Source organism: Tenrec ecaudatus, chromosome 10 (assembly GCF_050624435.1).
Source record: "Tenrec ecaudatus isolate mTenEca1 chromosome 10, mTenEca1.hap1, whole genome shotgun sequence".
Classification (NCBI taxonomy): domain Eukaryota; kingdom Metazoa; phylum Chordata; class Mammalia; order Afrosoricida; family Tenrecidae; genus Tenrec; species Tenrec ecaudatus.
The window spans coordinates 152,330,016-152,352,595 of record NC_134539.1 but is presented as its reverse complement, the minus strand read 5'-3'; the positions used below and the strand labels follow the sequence as shown (position 1 = coordinate 152,352,595).

Here is a 22,580-nt window from a genome sequence, read left to right as displayed (position 1 = left end):
CGCCCGGTGCCTGCACCCTGGCGGTTGTCACCCCAAGAGGCTCCCCACGCACTGAGTCTGTGTGCTGTGAGGGGTGGGGGTGGGGGGCTGGTGGGGAGGAGGGAGAGGGAGGAAGGAAAGGGTGGGACCCAGGCTGGAAAATTAGCCTATGAGAGATGAAGCCTGGGGCCGGAGGTGGGGGTGGGGGGTGGGGCTCAGGGGAAGCAGAGGGATCCAGAGCAGATGTCTGCTTTTGAGAGGAGCAGCGAGGTGAAGGACATGATGGGGCTCTGGGTGGGCTGCCTCATGTGTAGGGCACTCTGGGGACTGGCTTGGGCTCGGTGGTGGCCACACCTGGAGACAAGGACATCTTGGGGGAGAGGAAATCTGGAATGAGGGCATCTGGGGTGAGGGCTAGGGGGTCGTGAGGCTCCCTGGGGTGTGGACACCTGGGAGCAAGGATGCCTAGGGCCAAGGGCTTAGCTGGGGCAGCCAAGCTTGGGGCCAGGGCTTGGGGAAGGGCAGGGGGTGGGTGGGGGCGGGTGCGGAACGACTGAAGGCAAGGGTAGAGGCCTTACTGGAGGAGAGAGGGTTAGGGACGTTCTCTGGAGGACTCAGATCTGGGCCAGGCTTGCTGGGTTTCATCCTGCCGGCCTGGGCGGGAGGCATTGGGCAGTGGTGGTGGTGAACGGTGGGTGTATGGGGTGGGGGGGAGTGGGGTGGGTGGCAGGCTCTGGGGAAAGGCTGGTCAGGCGTGCGGCCGGGCAAGCTGTTGTTTTTCTGCTCCGGTGAAACGGAACATCCTCAGGAATATTAGTCCCTGGCAAACAAACACCAGCCCGTGCAGGGACCTCTGCTCTGCACCCCGCTCCCATCTCCCTGGGTGGGGGAAGGCGAGCCAGGCACCCACAGCGTGTGGCCAAGGCTGATGAGGGGGCAAAGATAAGACCTGGAATGGAGTCCAGGGGCCTCCCTCCCTCCTGAAGCCCAGCGGTGAGGTCTTCCTGGCTCCCTAACTTAGAGCCACAAGTGGGGCAGTGGGAAGTGGGGTGTTTAATCCCTGTGTTCCTATTTACACTCCCACCCTGGAGGGGTGTTCCCAGCTGAGGCCTTGCTGCCCCCCAGTGGCCATGCCCAGACAACGCTGCCTTTGGCCAATCCTTCCAGATGGGACTGAAGAACAGGAGGCAGGTTCTCCTTGCTCAGGACACTTCCCCTGGGGGTGCCCAGGACCCCAGCCCCCAAAGCACAGGCATCACGGAGAGCCCCCATGTGGTCTCTTCACTGAAAGACAAGACTTTTTCCTTTTTCTTTTTCCATCACCATGGAGTGACCGCCAAGTCCGCGTGAGCCCGTATGTTTGCAGGGGAGAAATACCCCAGAGGCTCACCCGGCCTGATGGTCAGGCCTTTCCTCCACGCCACCCCTGGGTGCGCTCATACCGCCAAACTTGGCTTGGTTCCCAAACTCCAAACTCACCACCGAGGAGTCGATTCTGACACGCAGCGACCCCGATGGGGGAGTGAGCTAGCTGCGTACGAACAACAGCAGTTTGAAGTCACCAGCCGCTCCCTGGGAGAGAGATGACAACGTCTACACACGTTAGGATGTAAAGTCCTGGTCGTTCCATCCTGGCCTATGTGGTCACTCTGAGTGGGAGTGACTCAAGGGAATGTGAGTTTTGTTAGTAAAAAAAAAGAAAAACCAACTCACTCTCACCGGTGGACTCTGACTCAGTGTCCCTGTGGGTTTCTGAGATGGTAGAGCCCAGGTGGCATAATGATTACCTGCTGGGGTGCTAACTCTAAAGTCAGCAGTTCGAAGCCACGAGCTTCTCCAGGGGAGAAGGTGAGCTTTCTACTCCCATAGAGTTACAGTCTTGGAAACCCACAGGAGCAGTTCTATCTTGTCCTACAGGGTTGCTATGAGTCGGAATTAACTCAATGGCAGTGAGGTGATTATATATACTCTTTCCAGGAGTAGAAAGTCTCACATTTCTCCCACAGAGCAGTTGGTGGTTTTGAACTGCTGGCCTGGAGGTTAGCAGCCCAGTGAGTAACCACTATGCCACCAGGCCTCCCTTAGCACCACTGAGGGACCTACAATGAGGATTGGCATGAGCTAAGGCCCCCGGTCTGCCCCGGGGAGCTGCCAGCACAGGGTTGACAAGGCCAGCTGTGTGCAGGGGCGAGGCACACACTGCTAACGTCCTCTGAGCCTGTGCCTACATGTCTGATCCTGGCAGCAGCCCCATGGGCAGACTCTGACTGCCTCTGTTTTACAGAACAGGAAACTGAGGAGCAGACAAGTTAAGCAGCCGGGCGAAGGTCACAGAGGTACGATTTATTAAAAACGTGGTCACTAGGATGTAAACTCAGGTTTGTCTCCTGCGTCCCTCCCTCCCTTGAAGTGGCCGCCCAGCCTGGAAGAGCCTGGGTTGGGAAGGGATTTCTCAGAGGAGACGGACAGGATCAAAGGGCAGGGGGACAGCAGGTGAGGAGGCTGGGCAGGACCCACCGTGCTGCGTGCGTCAAGGAAGCTTCCTGCATCCTGTGAGTGAGTAACTTCAGGGGAAACCCCTGGTTCTAGAAAGTCCCCAGAGTACCCTGGGATGAATTCTAAACCTGTGACTCCCCTTCCCTCAATCCACTGGCTCAGGCAGGGAGTTGTCACATGCTGGGGAGGCAGCCGGGACAGGCTGGACACCCACCCTTCAGTAGTGACCAGTCCAGCCCCTGACTATCCATGCAGCCATCTCCAAGCTCACTTGAGGGGTCTCGGCCACTGTAGAACACGAGAGGTTTCTTACAATGGGGTCTTTTGTGGATTCTCAGCAAAGACCACTGGGGTGGTGGAATGGAAACTGGAACAGGAAAGCGCCCCTTGGATGGGGTTCTACCGCCCCCTGGCTGGGACGGCAGATCACTGGAGTAGACCCCTTCCAGGCCTGCAGGTCTCGCTCCTCTCTGGGAACGCTCCCCTTCCAGTGACCTGGGCAGACTGGCTCTCAAGGAACATGGAGATCTCCGGGAGCCAGATCCCAGGTCGTCTATCTCAGAGATGAGACTGGTCAGTGCCTACCCTCCTCTCCTGCCCCGTGACAGATACACATGCAACGCTGACATGCACACCAGAGATGCACACATGCATGCACATATATGCGCACCGCGCCTGTGTGTACAGATCAGGGCATGCCTGCCCAAATGCACACATGCACAGAGAAAGACATATAGCCTCATGTTCATGCATGTATACATGCACCCAAATGCAGGTACACACAGGCACACACCCAGGCCGCACACACAGATGCGCATACACTGCAGAAACCCACATGGGGGAGCGGGGCATGGACAAAAAAAAAAACAAACCCAAACTCAACTGCCACCGAGTCAGTTCTGACTCATTCTGACCCTGTAGGTCAGAGTAGAAGAACTGCCCCTGTAGGTTTCCAAGGTTGTAAATCTTTACGGGAGCAGAAAGCCTCATCTTTCTCCCCAGGAGCAGTTGGTAGGTTCAAACTGCTGACCTTGTGGTTAGCAGCCCAAAGTGTACCCCACTGCACCACCAGAGCTCAGCAATTTCCAACTCGCCAAAGGTGGCTGGGTGCTAGAGGAGGTGGCAGCTCTTAGAGATGGGATGTCAGGGCTACTTTTGGGGGCCTTCTTTCCGGTGCCTCCTGGGGACCTGGGACTGCCCAGCCCCCTTATCACCTGAAGCACGATCACTTGATTCTGCTGAACTTAGCTTGGGGTGCACAGAACTCTCAGAGACCTGTGGTGGTGGCCAGGTGCCCACGACTCAGCTCCGACTCAGCGTGAACACACGTACAGAGAAGGAAACACCACTGCCCCGGCTCCATCCTCCCGAGGACGGTGTTTCTATGTTTGAGCCCATTGCTGCAGCCACACGGTCACTCCATCACATGGAGGGTCTTCTTTCTGCAGGCGCACGGCTTTGCCAAGCACAAGGTCCTTCTCCAGGGACAGGGCCCTCCGGGCGACATGTAAGTCTGTGAGCAGGAGCCGTGGCCCCCTGGCATCTGAGGAGCCTTGTAGCTGGTCCTCTTCAAGCATGGATTTGTGGGCTCCGAGGGCAGCCCCTTGCTCTGACGCGTGCAATCACTGCAACTCAGAGGCATCGACGCTTCTGTGGTCTTCTCTCTCCGTGGTCGGCTTTTACGTGTGTCACGTGGCAATGGGAAACACCCTGGTTTGTAGTCGGGGGTGTCCCACTCTTCCAAGTGGCATCCCTGCTTTGAAACACGTGGGTGGGGTCGGTTTGCAGCAGATTTGCTGCGTGCAATCCATTGCTTGAATCCGTTCCGTGGGCGCTGCTTGTGGATCCCAGTAAAATGAACCCCTTGACAATGTCGATCGTTTCCATTTCCCGGTTTATCAGGATACTATCTATTGATCCAAACTCAAACTCACGACCTTCAAGCCAATTCTGGCTCAAAGAGACACCCCCCAGGGCCCCTTAGAGCTGTCCCTGAGGGGTGTGGAGACTTTAACCTTGTAGAGGAATAGACAGCCTCACCTTTCTTCCACAGAGCGACAGGTGGGCTCGAACTGCTGACCTTATGGGCTAGTGGCTCAGTGTGCTGCCCTGGCGGCATCACGGGGACCTGTTGGGCTGCTAAGTGCAAGATCAGCAGCTTGAATCCACCTGAGGGGGAAAGCTGAGGCTGTCTTCTCCTGGAAAGAGGTCCTGTCTCAGAAACCCACAGGGCAGCTCCACTCTGTCATGTGGGGGCAATGAGTCAGAATGACCTCTCTAGCCGTGACCTCGTTACATCTCCTGAGCAGCCGGGTTTTCTTTACCTTGAGGTGTCACTCAAGGCTGCCCTTTGACCTTCATCAGTAAGGACTTCAAGTCCTCCTTTCAACAAGCGAGATGGGGCGGGGCCAGCTCTGGGCGGCCTCTTCCAGCCTGGCTGCTCCCTCGCAGCCAGCTCACCACCGATTCCCAGCGAGCGGACTGCCAAGCCTGCTCCGTGCTGGGGCAGAGGCTGCTCCTGGACACTGGGAAGGGGGCTGTGGATTCCGAGGGCAGCGTTACTGGTGGTCCCAGAGCCCCTCGCCTGCCTTTCCAAGGGCCTAAAACTTCCCAGGCGAAGGCTAAGAAGCCCTTGAATGAAGAGGAGCCTGGGGGAGGGGGCCGGATCTGTCTCCCTCCAGGGGCCTGCGGCCACACAATAGTCCCAGGCTGCCACTCTTGGGCTTAAGTGGTTGCCTGGGCAACAGCTGGGGCCAGTTTCCACCAATCTGTGCAGAGGCAGACTGGGGGAGGGAGGCCGTCCAAGAGGGGGTGCTGTCCGCCCCGTGCTGGGGGTGCTGGTCCTGTTTTAGGAGGGCAGTGAGCAGGAGCAGCCTGGCTGCGGGTCTCTACCGAGGACTTGGGGGGCGGGGGCGTGGACACAAGATGCTGCCAGCAGGGAGCACCAGGCCTGGGTCCTGGGGCAGCTTCTGGGCCATCCTGACTTTGGTGGGCCTGGCCACTCGCTCAGGTGAGTGGGCTTTGGGCGTGGGGGGTGGGGGACAGGGAGGACAGCTAGGACTGCCCCCCTGAGAGAGGGCTACAGCCGGTGTCCCACGGGGAGCCAAGAGTGGGGTCCATCTCAACCGCTCAGTGGCTCTGAATGCCTGGGCTGAGACCTAAAAGAGCCCCTTCCTTTGTCCTGAGCCTGGGCAGAGGCAAAGGGGCCACCAAGAGCAGCCAGTCAGGTCCTGAAAAGTAACAGCTTGGGAGGCGGGGCTGGACGGTCACTGCTGCTTCTCTCTCACCTCCCACTCTCCCTCTGCCCTGGACCCCTTCTCTCTCTCTCTCTTTCATACACACACACACACACACACACACACACACACCTGCTCTTGTGTGCACCCTCTCTGCAAGAGTCCACAGACGCTTGTGTGAGTGTGCAAGAGGGCACCCGTGCACGAGGGAGTGGTGCATGAATGTGAGTGTGTGAGTGGAAGCACCTGGGCTCACGGGAATGTGTGCCTTACTTGTGGATGAGTCAGGGCGTGAGCACACGGGTGTGTGAGTGCATGGGAGTGTGCGTGCACTGGTGAGCTGGCTATAAATGCCGGTGATAGCATGAGGGCGCTTGTGTGAGAGTGACGGTTCAAGTGAGTGTGAGCCAGGCACAGTGTGTGTGTGTGTGTGTGTGTGTGTGTATGTAAGGTGGGGAACACCTGGCCATTGCCAGACCCCCTCCTTGCAGACGAGGAGGTCTTCCCGGAGCCTGCAGTTTTCTGCAGCAGTGCCCATGTCCCCATTGACCCTCCTGGCATCCCTGGGGGGCTGGCAGGGAATACCAGTCTCAACATGCAGTTCCTGGGAGTGTCCCATCTGGCACCAGCTGCCTTCTGCACTTTCTCTGGGTCTCCCCCCTCCCCGCTCCAGGTGGGCTTCTGTGTTGCCAATCAGGCTCCAGGATGGTCAAAGTGGAAAGGCATTTCCCTTCCAGTCCCTTGGCCTCTTCACCCTGCTCCAGACTCCCTGCACCCCCCCACCCCATTCCTCTCCCAGGGCCTTTGCCCTTCTCCCTAAGGGGGACCTTTGCTGGCTGACTCCTGGTCATTCCCTGGGGAGTCCTTTCCCACCTCCCACACCATCACAATCCCTCTCTCTTGGGGCACATCTGTCATGGGTTGGATAGACACACCTGCCGCACTTTGATGGCCGGGAGAAGGGCCGGCCCCCAGCCCCTAGGCAGAGCCTCCTTAAGGGGAGCATCAGTGTCTTGGCCTCTTCTGTGGGAGGTCAAGTAGATAGTTCAGGGGGCCCGATGGGTGGGGGACCAAGACTTCCCCTAATTCTCACCGGGGGCACCTAGCACTGGAGAGTGGTCTTGTTCATGACCTTCCCTGACCCAGAACCAAGGGCAACCTCCCAGGATGGCCAGAGCCTATTCTACCCAGAAGGTGCCCGTGTGAATATGGATATCCACGCACCTGATGGGCACAAGCAGACATGCACACACAGCTCCTCTGCTCACTCTCATGTGCACGTCTCTACCTGGTTCCTCTGTTCCTGGATGTGGATCCCATTGTCCCCAGACATGGCCCTGGGCTCCTTCTGTCTCCACACATGAATCCCTTTGTCCCCAGACATGGCCCTTGTCTCCCTTGGTCCCCAGACACGGATTCCTCTGTCCCTGAATGTGGCCCCAGGCTCCCTTTGTCCAGCATGTGGCCCTGGGTCCAGGGGCTTCCTCAGGCTCAGGCTCCTTCTTGCTGCAGCCCAGCGAGCCGACGTCGGTGGGGAGGCAGTGGGTCCTTCCATCAACCACGCCCAGATGCTGCTGCAGCGCCTGCAGGAACTGCTGCGGCAGGGCAACGCCAGCGATGTGGTCCTGCGGGTGCAGGCGGTGGGCACAGAGGAGGTTCGTGTCTTTCACGCCCACCGCCTGCTGCTGAGCCTGCACAGCGAGCTCTTCCGGGGACTGCTGGGGAACCAGAGCGAGGTGGAGCTGCAGGAACCCCGAGACTGCGCTGCCGTCTTTGACAAGTTCATCAGGTGTGTCAGAGCAGGCTCTGGAGGGTGAGGGGAAGGGGAGCAGGATTCACCCCTTCCCCAGGCCCTGGCCCCTCCACCCACAGGGTCCCTGAAGCCTGGGTACCCAGAGGTCCAGGTGTGCTCAGGCGGCCTCCTCTCCCATCCCTGCCATGCTGGGCTCTGAGCAAGGCCCCACTTTGCCTCTCTGTGTTCTGTGAGTGTCACCTGACAGGGTCAGTTCCCCACCCAAGAATCTCCTCAGAGAGGTGTCTCCAGAGCTGGCCAGGGGGCGCTTTTACAAACTGCAGTGCTTCAGACACCTGCTCCCCCTCACCCCCCGCCTGGGATGGTGGGCTTCCCGGCCAGCGACCACTGTTCTTTTCATGTTTCCATGTAGTCCTGGTGTCCGGCCAGGTGTGAAACCACTGTGCTAGGGAGCCGAAAAAGTTAGCCAAGCCATCCCCACCTCCCCTGTGCCCCGCCTCTCCCCCCTCACTGAAACAGGGCACCATTCACATTATGGTCTATGAACTGGGTTTGGAAAGACGAGACTTCCTACTCCTGTAAAGAGTTACAGTCTCAGAAACCGACGGGGACAGTTGTGCCCTGTCCTGTCTGGTAGCTGTGATTCAGCATGGACTCCATTGACAGTGAAGGGGCGAATTAGAGGGGTTCTTTGAATGGCAGTGGCTTGAACAAAACGGCCGCCAAGCTCCACCTCTCACTTCCAAGTTCTGGGCAGCAGGAAGAAGGGGGATAAAACAGACGGTGACATACGGTGGTCTCTCCAGCAGTAGTCAGGGCCGCGGAAGTGGTCTTCCTCCTAATCCTACGGATTGCCTCTCCTTACTGCATGTTGGCTAGAAATTGGCCACACCGACTAGAAAGGGACCGGAAATGCAGTCTTTTATTCCTGGAAGCAACTATGTCTTACTGAAAGGCAAGAGGAAAGGAGTCGAGCGGGGTAGGGTGGAGGTGGGGGGATGCCTGGCAGGTGCTGCCGAACCCCATAGAGTGCGGTGTGGGCCAGTGGGGACTAAGGCCTGTTACAGACGGTCAGACTGAGGTTCCCAGGGAACAAACCAAACTCACTGCCATGGAGAGGATTCATACTCACTCATCGCGACAGGGTACAGCTGACCCTGTGAGTTTCCGAGACTGTAAATCTTTCTGCGAACAGAAAGCTTCAGCTTTCTCCCGCGGAGTGCTCGTGGGTTTGAACCGCCAACCTCGCAGGTAGCAGCCCAACACGTAACTCATGACACCTACAGGGCTCCAGACAGGTTCTGGGAGGTTTCATGGTAAGCTCGTGGGAGGAGTCAGGGTAGGCTGGGGGCGGGGTTGGTGTGTCCGTGGGGGTGGGGCTGGGGTGGGGGTAGGTGGGCGGGGTGTCGTGGTGCCCATATTTCATCCCTTCCAAGCCGCTAGTTCCTTCGGAGGACCCCTCAGGGGTCCCCACCCAGATCCTGTTGTCCTCAGACTGTAAACCCCGCAAAAGCAAGAGTCATTTCTGCCTTGTTCTAAGCTGCTGTTTAGCGCCTAGCTGTTGTTAGGTGTGCGTGAGTCGATTTTGACACATAGTGACGCCAGGTGACTGAGTAGAACCGCCAGCTGTTCCACGGGACAAAGAGGCTTTCCCGCCACAAAGTTACAGCCTGAGAAACCCGCAGGAACAGCTCTGTCCTGTCCTGCAGGGTCCTCGTGCGTCAGAATCCACTCGATGGCAGTGAGTTCGCTTGTTTTATGGTCTTCACAGAAGTAGATCGCCGGGCCTTGCGGGTTCCGGCTGTCAGCCGTGCAGTAGCTCGAAGCACGGCCGTGAGGTTCAAACCCACCAGCGGCTCTCTTGGAGGGAGATGAGGCTGTCGGCTTCCATAAAGATGGACCGAAAGCCTGTAAAGACAGGGCGCTTCTGAATCGGAATGGCCTCGCTGGCAGTGGGTGGGATTCTGGCAAGGTAGGAGCACAGTGGGAGGACCCCGGAGAAGGCAGGACCTGAGCTCTCCCTAGGGGAATGGCCGGCCCTGACCCCGCCCCACCTCTCGCCCCTCCCCAGGTACCTGTACTGCGGTGAGCTGACCCTGGTCCTGGCCCAAGCTATACCCCTGCACAAGCTGGCCACTAAATACGGAGTGACCTCGCTGCGGCGCGGCGTGGCCGACTACATGCGCGCGCACCTGGCGGGGGGCGCGGGCCCCGCGGTGGGCTGGTACCACTATGCCCAGAGCACCGGCGACGAGTCGCTGCGCGCCAGCTGCCTGCAGTTCCTGGCCTGGAACCTGTCGGCCGTGGCGGGCAGCGCCGAGTGGGCCCTCGTGAGCCCCGAGCTGCTGGCGCAGCTGCTGCAGCGCTCGGACCTGGTGCTGCAGGACGAGCTGGAGCTGTTCCAGGCGCTGGAGGCCTGGCTGGGCCGCGCGCGGCCGCCCGTGGCCGTGGCCGAGAGCGCGCTGCGCGCCATCCGCTACCCGATGATCCCGCCGGCGCAGCTGTTCCAGTTGCAGGCGAGCTCGGCCGCGTTGGCGCGCCACGGGGCCGCGGTGGCCGACCTGCTGCTGCAGGCCTACCAGTTCCACGCCGCCTCGCCGCTGCACTACGCCAAGTTCTTCGACGTCAACGGAAGCGCCTTCCTGCCCCGCAACTACCTGGCGCCCGCCTGGGGCGCCGCCTGGGTCATCCACAACCCGGCCCGCGATGACCGCAGCACCAGCTTCCAGACGCAGCTGGGCCCCAGCGGCCACGACGCGGGCCGCCGCGTCACTTGGAACGTGCTCTTCTCGCCTCGCTGGCTGCCCGTCAGCCTGCGGCCCGTCTACGCGGACGCCGCGGGCACCGCGCTGCCCGCCGCGCGCCCCGAGGACGGCCGCCCGCGCCTGGTGGTGACGCCCGCCAGCAGCGGCGGCGAGGCGGCGGGCGTGAGCTTCCAGAAGACCGTGCTGGTGGGTGCGCGGCAGCAGGGCCGCCTGCTGGTCCGCCACGCCTACCATTTCCACCAGAGCAGCGAGGAGGCTGGCGACTTCCTGGCGCACGCCGACCTGCAGCGGCGCAACTCGGAGTACCTGGTGGAGAACGCCCTGCACCTGCACCTCATCGTCAAGCCCGTGTATCACACCCTGATCCGGACCCCCAAGTAGCCACGCGGTGGGGGAAGAGAGTCCCCGTGTGCATGGCCGAGAGGGGCAGAGCTGGGGTGCAGGGTGGAGGTGGGCGACTAGAGGTGGCTGTAGGCTTGACGCTGGGGCTGGGGCTGGGGCTGGGGCTGGGGCTGGGGCTGAGGCTGAGGCTGAGGCAAGTCAGGGCTAGGCAACGGGTGGTAGACCAGGTGGCTGGTTTCAGAGCCATCTTCATAGGGTGCTCTTGGTCTTAAATAAAACAGCGTTCAGAGAAGCCCAGGAGTGGCTGGTTATAAGGGCAGGGTCCCACTGGTCTGGGGACTCACCCACCCTTCACTGAGCAGATGGGTGCCTCCCACCCCTAGACTCGGAAAACGGCAGGTAAGAACTTCTTTATGGTCAGAGCTTGGGTGCCTGGGAGGTGGGGGTGGAAGAGACCCCAGTACTCCTTACAGGAGTTTCTCCCCTTGAAAGGGAAGGCAGGTGTGGGCAATTTCTGTGTTCCGCCCTCCAGGGTAATCCATCATTCATCTAGGTTAGGAGGCTTTCTGCCCTCTGGGCCTCCCTGGCTCTTCCTGAGGGGGACTGGAGGGGTGGGGGTCAGGGTGGTGTCTCTAGGTCTTGAAGGGGCACGCTTTCCCCCCCTTTACCCACGTCTTTGAAACGAGATTAAGCAGGGGAGAAGGGTTGAGGTAGTGGGGCATTGGGGGGTGGGGTAGTTGGACTGAGTTTTATAATGACCCCACATTCCACACAAGGTTGAGTTCCTAAATGGAACTTTATTGTCGAAAAGGAAAGAGGAAAAAGTTACTACCAAAGTCACAAAACCCAACCTCCCACCCCCACCCACAGTATTCGGGCCCTTGTCCAGCCCCACCCCCCTCCCCAAAAACAGCCCTCCCACCCCCATCTCCGAGGCCGAGTCTGGCCACAGGTCTGTCGGTGCAGGGTTTTGGCACCAGGGTTCTGTCCAGGGTTGTCCCCACCCTGCCTCCTGAGGTCACCTTCTATTCCAGGTGACACTGAAAGCATGATAGGTTCAGGCCGACCTTTGGAGAACCTGGGGCTTTTGAGACCCTGCACCCCAGCTCCCCTGTCACACCCTCTGCTCTACCTCCATCTCCCATTTCCCTGAGACACCCCACTCAGGGTGGGGTGGGGTAGGAAGGTCAGTGGCAGGCAGGCCCCTCAATTACGGCGGAAACGTCCATCTTTGCCATGGGTGCTTGGGCCGTGAGACAGGCGGGGCCCTCGGGCAGCCCGCCGGGAAACACCAGCTGGGTTGAGGGGGACAGCGAGAGGTGAGGGGCCCCCAGGACCTGAGAAAGCAGAAAGGCTGGAGTCAGTGGTTTTGCAATGGCCTGTTTCTCCCCACCACCCAATCCCTCTCTGGCTTTGAATTCCCTAGGGGCACAATGCCAAGAACTGGGATTCTGAGTCCTGCTCCATGAACATACTGGGAGAGCCTGGCTCCAGCCAGGGACAACCAGTGGACAAGCAGTTCAGCAAGCTCCTCCTCCTTGGGTTGGCCAAGACCCTGCCCACAGCACTCCCCACCCCACCCCCTACCCGCAACCTCCATGGCTAGAACTGACCTGCTGTCTGGCCTGGAGGGAGTTTGACTTTGGCCAAAGGCAACGTGGCCTTTTCAGGGTGCCGAGTCCTGGGGGCTGGGTGCCCGCTGGCTGGCATCCTGTGGTCTGAGGCGTTCTCCACAGGACGCAGCCCCAGGAGGTGGTTCTTCGGGGCGGTGAGCTGGAGTGGTTAAAACAGTTGGTGAGGCCCCATCGACATAGGGGTGGGCTCCAGAGGTCAGCCCCAGCCTGGGGGACTGAGGGTTTGAGGGTCGTGATCCTGGGTGTGGGAGAGGGAGCAGGAGGAGCCTAGTGCAAGGGCCGCCCCCTGTCCCTTGCCTCGCCTCGCCTCACCCCTAGCCCTGTGACCTCAAAGGACCGGGACCTCCGCTTCCTTCTCTTGACCTCCATAGACTCTTCGCGTTTCTTGCCGGGGCTTTTCTTCTGGCCGCGCGGTCCAGCTGGTCGGGCTGGGGCCTCGCTGGTGCTGCTGGACAGGTTGTCCTCGCTGACCGCGTGCTGCAGCGTGGGGCTGGGCGGCCGCTTGTAGGCTGGCAGGCCAGAGGACCGCGCATCGTCAGCCTCGCTCAGCGAGCGCAGGGACAGACTGCTGCGCTCCGCTGCGGGCACCAGCAGGTGGCGGCCTTCAGTGCCCAGCGCCCTGCAGCGCCGCCGCGCTGCCTTCACTGAAATGCACTTGGTGCCCGTGACAATCTCCTTCCGCTCTGCAGCGGGACAAAAGGCACATCCGTGCAGTCAGCCCAACAGAGTCCTCGCCTCCCCCTTGCATGTCCTCGTCCCCCTTATCTGCCATGGCACCCCAGGGCCCTGCCCCACAGGTTCACAGGATAAGTAACTTGGGGCAGGTCCTTTAAGGCCACTGGTAAACTGGGGGTGGGGGGTGGTATGAGGACTGAGTCAGTGGGCTTCTCCCAGGACCCAGGGCTCATTTGTGTTTGCTACTACAATGGCATGGGGGGATCCATTCCTAAGCGCCACATGTCCATTCCGATGTCCAGCTGCGCTGTGTAGGGGGACACCACCTTTCAGAACACTGTTGGCTCTTTAGAGGGCCTGCGCGCACTGGGCGAGATAGGGCTTGGGCTGGGCTCCTCAGTGGTACTACCCTGGGCTCAAAGGTGGAGGGGGGCACACCTTTGTGGGACAAGGGCATGTCTGCCAGGTTCTCGCTGCTGTCTGGGGAGGAGTTCATCCTGCTGCTCAGGCTGGCCATGCAGTCCAGAGTCGAGGTCTGGGGGGCGGGTGGGGGTGCAAAGTAGGGGTGGGGGTGGGCCTGAGCACACCAAGGACCCAGACCTGAGCCTCAGAGAAAGGGGTGGTGGCCATATTGGAACGGCTCTGTTGGGACCATTGGGTGCTCCTCCACCCCCATTAGTGGAGCCCCTGGTATCCAGCGGGGGTTCAGAGCTCACCTCCTGGGTCACCAAGCCACCGATCTGGATGGGGGGCGGGGTGGGCACGGAGGAGCCCTTCACCTGCCAGGCCCGGGGACTGGCCTTGAACACCTGGTTACCTTCACTGGAGTTGGCAGAGGGGGAACAGGGTGGTCGTTGGCCAGGCTGGTCCCATGGAGGAACCCAGCCCAACCCTGAGAGAGAAGCTGTTTGCCGACAGGTAAGAGCAAGCGCAGGAATTCCCTTCCTGCTCCGTGTCCTGGCCTTACCTCTCTGTGCTGAGTGGGGGGAGGCTGCAGTTTGGCAGACGCTGGGCCTCTAAGCTCAGGGTCTTCGCACTCTCTGGGTCAGAATCTGGGGTCAGCAGGGCCCCTGCGGGGGCAATTTTGGGCAAGGAGCTGTCCTGTGGGGGAGGGGCCAGAGCAAAGAGTCAGGAGACTTGGTCCTGGACCAGGTATCTATCACTCACTGCACAGGGTGGCAGAGGCTGTGACATGGGCTGGGCGCCTTCAGACACAGGGGATGGGCGTTCTCTGCTGTGGTGGGCACCCCAGTGGTGCCACTGGTGCCACTTGTCTCCTGGGGGCATCTGTGGCCACTCTGACTCTCTGATGACCAGTCTTGACCCCTGAACTCGGGATGGCAGCGGAGAAGCATGCCCAGGGGTGTGGGCTTTCCCTTAGACCGGGTTACTTTAGGGGTGGTGCAGAGGGGAAGGAAAACTTTGACTCCCGAGGTGCCAACCATCCCAGTCCCATGCCCTGCAGACACTGAGTGGGCATCAGTGCCCCCCTCAGCGAGTGCCCCTGCCCAGACACTGGCCTGCAGGGCCCGAGAGGCCACTCGGTCCATGATGGTGGCCCGCTCCAGGCTGCCGTCCTCCAGCTCCCGCAGGTACACCTCATAGAGCTCTTCCAGGTGCTGGGGGACTGCCAGGTTGTAGTCTGCGGGGATGGGGGTGGGGGAGGGCGGGGCTCAGCTCAGGTCGAAAGTTCCAGGGCGACATGGCTGCGCGGGGAGCCCGGGCCCGTTGTCCCTACCATCGATGACCTGCCGCTGGCCCTGGATGATCTCGTCACAGAGGCAGCGGTGCTGCTCCAGGCGGCGCACAGCCTCGCGGCGGTGGCGGAGCGCGCCGTCCCGGAGCAGCGCGTGCGACTGCATCTCCGTGTTCTCCACCTCGAGCTCGTGCACGCGGCACAGCAGGCTGAGCACCTCGCGTTGCTCCTCAGAGCCGATGCGCCGCGGGAGCGTCTCCTCCAGGCGGCGGCCGCGCGTGCGCAGCTCGCGACAGCGCTGCTCCAGCGCCAGCTTGGGGGGTGGGGGGCAGTGGGTGTCAGCCATGCCACCTCTCTACGCCTCCCAGGGGCCTGTCCACCCTGCTCCAGTCTCTGGACTCTGGGCTTCCCGCTGGCACTGCCATCCCGGGTCAACTCTTCTCCTAACTGGTCCTTCTGGGGCCACTTTCTTGCCACCTTGACCACAAAAGCCCTGGAGCCAGCCCTGGGGGATATCTGTCCCCCCACGACAGCCCTTCTGATAGCCTCCGGGCCCTGCAAACAGTTTACGAGATCAGGGGCCAAACTGCTGCGTCTGTCCACCCAGAGGCCCCTCCGAAGAAAGGCCTGGCAGTCCACTTCCCAAAAGATCAGCCATTGAAAACCCTACCAAGCACAGTTACCCTCAGACACACACACACACACACACACACACACACACACACACACACACACACACACACGGCCACCATGAACTAGAACCCACACTCACCTAAAAGTCCCAGTTAGAACACTGGCTACATTTTATGAGTCGTTGGCATGTGCTGAAAAAACTCACTGCCATCGAGTGGATGCGGACTCATAGTGACACTACCAGACAGGACAAAACTGTCCCTGGGCGTTTCCGGGTCTGTGAACTCTTTAACCAAAGTAGAGGGCCTCTTCTTTCTCCCAAGGAGTCACTGGTGGCTTTGAGCTGCTGACCTTGAGACTAGTGGCCCAACATGTAACCACTAGGCCACCAGCTCATTTCCCCAACAACCCCATTAGGGCGGCACCATGACTCCGGGCTTTACAGATGAAGCTCAGGGAGGTTAAAGGACTTCGCTGGGCAAGTAGCCCAGCTCCTGCCTGGAGGTCTCTCCAGCCCCTTTTCCCTGCCCTTCCCCCTCAAGCCCGGCACCTTCTCCTGGCGCAGCTTCTTCTGCTCGCCCACCAGGGCGGCGATGTTCTCCCGGGCTGAGGCCACCTCGGGCGGCTCCAGACTGTCCAGCTGGTCATCGCCTGTGTCCCAGTCCTTCTCGCTGTCGTCCTTGGTGAAGGACTCCTTCCGCTGCTCCTCGCGCCACTTGAGGGCTCGGCGGGATTTCTCCTGCTCCCAGCTGCAAGACCCCCGCCCCAGGGAGACACGGGCTGTAGGCACAGAGCAGGGGCAGGAGCCAGCACAGCCCAGGTCGTGGTGGCATGGGCACAGGGCTTACCCGGCGATGGTGAGCAGGTGGTGGGAGGTGTCGATCTGGATTTCCATGGCGTGGTTCTCCAGCTCCAGCAGGCGCCTGCGCACGTCCATCTGCTCCTGGAAGGCGCTGATGAGCTGCTCGCGGAGCTGCGCCATCTCGGCCTGCTGGCCCTGCCCGCTGTGCAGCTGGACCTCGGCTACCGGGGGCCAGGGGAGCAGGCAGAGTTCAAGCCGGAAGTCTGGGCCCCGCCAGGTGACCTCACCTCCCATTCTTATCAAAGGACTGCTCCCACTTCCTGTCCAGCCACTTCCTCCAGAAAGTTCCTGGAGGACCACTTCTTCCCCTGCCCCAATCCCACCACTGAGGTGCAGAGGTCACTTCTATGAACCCTTTCCCCGTTGTGTCCAGAGACTTCTGATTTCACCAGCCCGACTCGTAACCACTACACCACCAGGGATCCCTCATAGTGGCGGTTACCCCCACTGCTATATGTCAGGGCAGCTTACAGTCTTTGCGAGGGGAGGGCACCGCACCCCTGCAGCCCTGACCGGAGGCCTTGCTCCGCTGTGACCCCTCCCCTCTCCTACCCTTCCCGCCTAGGCGCGGGTGACCTCGCTCCTGGGACCCCCACCCAATATTCCCACTAACCCTCTTCTGGAGCAGCGGTCACAGAGCCATTTTACAAGAAGAAAGGCCCGGAGCTCCGCGAGGAGCTCGTGGGGCTGACCTGCGCGCACCTTGGATGTGGCGGATGTCGCCGCGCTCCATCCGTCCCCGGGCCCCGCCCCGACCCGCCTGCGCGTCGATCTTGCACTTGAGCCGCTGGACCTCGCCGCGCAGGTCGGCGATGATGGCGGTGTACTGGGCGATGTGGTAGGAGACACTCAGTAGGTTCTGCTTCACCTGCGTGGGCATGGGTGTGTGTGTGGGTGTGTGTGTGTGGGGCGTGGAGCGGCCGCCCCCCTCCTTTCTCTTCTTTCCTGCCCGCCTCCCCAGCAAAGCCGCCCCCCTCCTTTCTCTTCTTTCCTGCCCGCCTCCCCAGTCTTTCCGGAAGGCGGCATCCTGGAGATCGTTGCAACTCTGTAACCGGGTAGAATTGCTCCCATAGGGTCTTGCTACCAAGCCGCTGTGCTAACCGCCTGGCACTTCATCGTTGCTCCACCAGGATGGCGCAAGGCCAGCAGTTGGCGACCACCAGCCACTCCGCGGGGCAGAGAGCAGGCTCTCGGCTCCCGGGAAGCGCGTGGGAAACCACAACGGCAATTCCATTCTGTCCTGCAGGGGCGCTGTGGGTTGGGGTCTTCTCGAGGGCAGTGAGCTTTGCTTCTGTTTCCTAAATTCCCTTTCTAAGCATTGGACTGCCACCCACGAGGTCAATGGTTCAAACCCACCAACTAACTGGGGGAGGGGGGAGAGATAAAGTCATTCTGCTCCCGCACAGATTTACAGCTTTGGAAACCCCACAAATACATAGTCACTATCTGCTGAAATCTACCTGATAGCAGTGGGCTTGCTTGCTCTTTTTTTTGCTCTTGTTTTGGGCTGGGTTTGTTTGTTTGTTTTTTGGTATTCTCTGCATGTCACCAGAGTCTGAGTCTTGTATTTACCATGGACTCCTGGTGGTGATGGTAGAGTGGACTATGTACTGAACTGCTAATCATAAGATCAGCAGTTTGAATCCACCAGCTGCTCTAAGGGAGAAACTTGAGGTTGCCTACAAAGATTTAAAGTCCCAGGAACCCACAGCGGCAGTTCTACTCTGTCCCAGAGGATCACCATGAGTTGGAATCAACTCCATGGCAGTGAGAATATACCAACCAACCAACCAACCAACAAAAAGCACTCACTGAAATCAAGTCAATGCTGACTCATAGCGACCCTGGCTGTGGATTCCAAGGCTTTGTAAATCTTTTTTTTTTAATCATTTTATTGGGGGCTCGTACAACTCTTATCACAATCCATACAGACGTCCATTGTGTCGAGCACATTTGTACATTTACTGCCCTCATCGTTCTCAAAACATTTCTACTTGAGCCCTTGTTATCAGCTCATTTCCCCCTCTCCCTCATGAACCTTTGATAATTTATAAATTATTAATATTTTGTCATGTCTTAAACTGTCCGATGTCTCCCTTCATCCACTTTTCTATTGTCCATCCCCCCCAAGGAGGAGGTTATATATAGATCCTTGTAATCGGTTCCCCCTTTCCACTCCACCCTCCCTCCACCCTCCCAGTATTGCCACTCTCACCACTGGCCTAAGGTGTTCATCTCTCCTGGATTCCCTGTGTTTCTAGTTCCTCTCTGTACCAGTGTACATCCTCTGGTCTAGCCAGATTTGTGAGGTAGAATTGGGATCATGATAGTGTGTGGGGTGGGGGGGTGGGGAGGAAGCATTTAGGAACTAGAGAAAAGTTATATGTTTCATCGTTGTTACACTGCACCCTGAATGGCTCATCTCCTCCCCTTCAGTAAGGGGATGTCCAGTTGCCCACAGTTGGGCTTTGGGTCCCCAATCTGCACTCCCCCTCATTCACAATGATATGATTTTTTGTTCTTTGATGCCTGATACCTGATCCCTTCAACACCTTGTGACCACACAGGCTGGTGTGCTTCTTCCCTGTGGGCTTTGGTGCTTCTGAGCTAGATGGCCGCTTGCTTATCTTCAAGCCTTTAGGACCCCAGATATTATATCTTTTGATAGCCGGGCTCCATCAGCTTTCTTCACCACATTTGCTTATGCACCCACTTTGTCTTCAGTGATCGTGTTGGGAAGATGAGCATCATGGAATGCCAGTTTAATAGAACCAAGTGTTCTTGCATTGAGGAAGTACTTGAGTAGAGGCCCAATGTCCATCTGCTACCTTAATACTAAACCTATAAATATATGCACATAGATCTATTTCCCCATCATCATATATAAATATATTTACATATGTGCATGCCTGCATTTAAACCTCTATAAATGCCCTTTGCCTCCTAGTTCTTTCCTCTATTTCCTTTTACTTTCCTCTTGTCCCACGATCATGTTCGGCCTCCATTTGGGTTTCAGTAATTCCTCTCGGCTACATTGCCCTTGATCACGCCCTACCAGGCTTTGTTCATCTTTAGAAGAACAGACATCTTTCTCCTGAGGAGGGGCTAGTGGGCTTGAACTGCTCACCTCGTGGTTCACAGCCCAATGTGAGCCAGGGCTCCTCCGTGGTGTGATATAATAACTATAAAATTATCCTTCTTGTCAGTGTTATTTCTTATCCCTTGAGGTCCACTATGGGATGACACTGTGTGGTGGTTAGATTTTCCTCCCACTTGATGTGGAAGGAGGGGTGGAATCTAGCCTGGTGTTGCCTCCTTGGGGGTGTGGCCTTTCTATAAGCGACACAGGGAGAGCCCCTCTCTCTCACCCTCAGCCCTCCTGCTTGCTTGGATTCTGTGTCTGCCTCCAGGGGTGGCCCCAGGAGGGCTGCCAGCCTGGATGGGTCCTGCTATGTTCCCACTGACCTCAGAGCCCCTGTAGAAGGTGGGGACATGAAGGGGGAGGACGCAGAGGGTCACAGACCTTCTACAAGAGTGGGGGAGCGACCCTCAGGGCTGTGTGCTTCCTGGCAGGCAAGCAGAGTTGTAAGGTATAGGGTGGGGCATGGGGAGGTTCATGGATGGGGACTGAGGTCTGCACAATGGGGAGCGGTACCAGAGAGTGGGTGGGTGGCAGGGCCTGGAACCAGTCCAGTCTGGAAGCTGGGTCCCAGAGGCTGTGCCCTGGCAGACAGATGGGCTCCTTACCCTGGTCTTGATGTTCTTGGCCCGGCCGGCGTAGGTCAGGGTGTTCCGAGACTCCTCAAAGGCGCTGCTGGCCGGGCTGATGTGGGCAATCATTACTGTGCGGCTGTTCCCCCCCAGAGAGTCCTGGAGGGGGTGGGGTGGGGCTCAGTCTGGGGCTGCCTCCCCTACAATCCTCCCCCACAATGCCTGCACCCTTCACTCCACACCCACAGATGCGTGCGCGCGCGTGCGCGCACACACACACACACACACACACACAAACTCTCTCTCTCTCTCTCTCTCTCTCTCTCACAGACCCATACACACTCAAATCTTCATATACATATTCTCAAATATACACTCTCACAGACACCACATGCTGACCGACTCACATACATACATATTTATTCTCTCTCATACAAGTCTACACATACCGCCACGCTCTCTCACACACATACTCTCCCTCATATACACACTCACAAGTCACACACACTAACTCTCACACAAATACACACTCACTCTCGATGCTCACACGCATGCTCACCTCATCACTTTCATGCATATTTACTTTCTCACACATGTATACATAAACTCAGCTCCTCACACACTCAGTCTCTCTCTGTCTCACACACACAGCCAGTCTCACACACACACATCCTGTACACTCAGTCATATAACTTACACAAGTATATATACACTCACCTTCATTCGCATGCACACATCTGCACTCTCACACATCTATACACACTACTGCCACACCTCAAGGCTTCACACTCATATATAGTTTCTCTTTCATATGTAAATACACACTCACATATTTACACCCCCCCCACACACAGCCACTTTCACATACACACACATCCCTCATACACACCCAGTCATACTAATCTCACACAAGTACAGACACAGCCACCTGCTTTTACACGCACATACCCACACTCACACACATGCACTCACACATAGCCACATATTCATTCCCACACTCACACACATACCCTCACCTACACACACATACATACTCTCTAACACACCTTCACCTCTTCCTACACAGACATATTGACTATCTCACCCAGACACACACTCACACACACACTCACTCTCAGACAAATACGCACTCTCCCATACACACACACTTCCTTCCAGACCCTCAATGGACACTCACACACATATACTCAACTCACACACGTGTTCACACACACAGCCTCTCTTACACACATGCACCCCACACTCACACATATTCACACACATACTGACTCTCACACAATTACATGCATACTCACACGAATTCACAGGCACACACCTATACTCACACACACCCACTTGCCCATACATGCTCCCACAAACAGTCTCACACACACACCCTCTACATTCTCACACATGCTTGCTTGAACACGCACACCCACCCACCCACGTGCTCACACCCATGCCCACACCCACACCCTTGATGTCTGACCACTGCCACCACAGGACCTCTTGAGTCCCACTCCCCACCCCTACCCCATCCCTCTTCTCCATTTCTGGTTTCTGCTTCAAAACTCCCATGTCTGAGGTTCTTTCTGGGGCACCTCCCGGGCAGGCTTCCCGCTTCCCCTCTCCCCACCTTCCTGTTTGTGGGGAACCAGTCTGAGCTGTCTAATTCACACACCCCTGTGGAGTCCAGTCCCCTTCCCTGTCCCCCCACCACAGCCTATCTGCCCCCAGGACTGCCCTCCTCTCCGTGCCGACAGCACCTGGCTTAGTGGCTGTGAGCAGCAGCGAGGCTCTGTCTGCACCAAGGTTGTACTTGGCCTGTGGCCACCTTCCCCTGCCCAGAACTTGGCCTTCTCCGAGCCAGGAGGCTTCGGGGAGGGAAGCATGGGGTGTAAAGAGTACGGGGCAATTGTTCCCGTGTCCCTCGTGTGGGCAGGAAAGAGGGACGGCCCTGGCGAGTGGACTGCAGCCAGATCTGAGCAGACTGCATGCTCATGTGTCTACTCTTCACCCCACCGCACGCACAAGGCCTTAGGAGTGCCAGGTAGCTTCTCCTGCCTCGGTTTCCTCATCTGCAGATGGGAGTGCAGGTGGCCTTGGCAGATATGGTGGGGCCACGGCAAAGCGAGTATGCATCCGCGTGAGCCGCGTCCATGGGCACATCTCCCGGAGTGTCCCTGCTGACGGTGACCGCACTGCTGTCTGGGACATGCGTGACAGAGAGCGCCAGGTGGAGTTTGGGACATGGTGGGAATGGCCAACACAGGGCACGCAGACCCAAAGGGGCCACACACTGCTCAGAAAATGGGCCGGGAAGATTTGCCGGATCCGGGGCTGCCTGAAGCCTTCCTCCGCTTGTGATAAACTCCAAGGGAGGGGATTCCCAGAAGCTGGTGGGGGAACTCTGCCATCTTCCAGTTCTGGTCTCCTGGGAACTCTGGGAAACCCCCTCGTGCCCACGAAGGGCACTACGATGAGCAGGTCGGCAGGGACGCCCTCCGGCCCGCGGCTGGCTGAGAGGACGAAGCATGTGAGCAGAGTGGACGGCACAAGCAATGACCAAGGGACCGTGTACTGTGTGCAGCGTTGTCGGGATGGAAGGCCAGGGACACCCCAGCACACAGGAAGTGGCCCCCAAGCAACAGACACCTCCAAGTCTTGGCACCACTTGGTGACCTCGGATCAAAGTGCCCGGAGGTGCCAGCACCCTTCTCTCTGGCCGCCTGCCCTTGCTACGGGTGGTCAGGTAAAATGGAGTAGGACATGGGCTGGCATTGGAATGGTGTTATCACACGCGTGTGTCCCACATCACT

The 22,580-nt window shown here is 58.6% G+C and overlaps 2 protein-coding genes across 2 annotated transcripts in view; one reads left to right on the top strand and one right to left on the bottom strand.

The window, feature by feature from the left end:
• Positions 1-5,400: 5,400 nt before the first annotated feature.
• BTBD17 (BTB domain containing 17) lies at positions 5,401-10,610 on the top strand. The gene is made up of 3 exons (XM_075559435.1): positions 5,401-5,485; positions 7,224-7,500; positions 9,536-10,610. The coding sequence occupies exons 1-3, from the start codon at positions 5,401-5,403 to the stop codon at positions 10,608-10,610; spliced, it is 1,437 nt and encodes a 478-aa protein (XP_075415550.1).
• A 1,167-nt stretch (positions 10,611-11,777) lies between these two features.
• KIF19 (kinesin family member 19) overlaps positions 11,778-22,580 on the bottom strand; it is a 29,175-nt gene continuing 18,372 nt past the window's right edge. The window contains exons 9-20 of the mRNA XM_075559434.1: positions 19,819-19,941; positions 16,774-16,939; positions 16,058-16,232; positions 15,760-15,958; positions 14,619-14,889; positions 14,401-14,522; positions 13,848-13,981; positions 13,580-13,702; positions 13,319-13,389; positions 12,518-12,888; positions 12,185-12,344; positions 11,778-11,908 (exon numbers count right to left, since the gene is read on the bottom strand). Of these exons, the coding sequence (XP_075415549.1) occupies positions 11,778-11,908; positions 12,185-12,344; positions 12,518-12,888; positions 13,319-13,389; positions 13,580-13,702; positions 13,848-13,981; positions 14,401-14,522; positions 14,619-14,889; positions 15,760-15,958; positions 16,058-16,232; positions 16,774-16,939; positions 19,819-19,941 (2,046 nt within the window). The remainder of the gene's footprint in view (positions 11,909-12,184; positions 12,345-12,517; positions 12,889-13,318; positions 13,390-13,579; positions 13,703-13,847; positions 13,982-14,400; positions 14,523-14,618; positions 14,890-15,759; positions 15,959-16,057; positions 16,233-16,773; positions 16,940-19,818; positions 19,942-22,580) is intronic.

Excerpts from the sequence above, each read along its gene's own strand:
- BTBD17 (XM_075559435.1), top strand. The coding sequence starts at position 5,401 with ATGCTGCCAGCAGGGAGCACCAGGCCTGGGTCCTGGGGCAGCTTCTGG. Across the intron at positions 5,486-7,223 it reads GGGCCTGGCCACTCGCTCAG|CCCAGCGAGCCGACGTCGGT; the intron begins GTGAGTGGGCTT and ends TTCTTGCTGCAG. Across the intron at positions 7,501-9,535 it reads GTCTTTGACAAGTTCATCAG|GTACCTGTACTGCGGTGAGC; the intron begins GTGTGTCAGAGC and ends GCCCCTCCCCAG.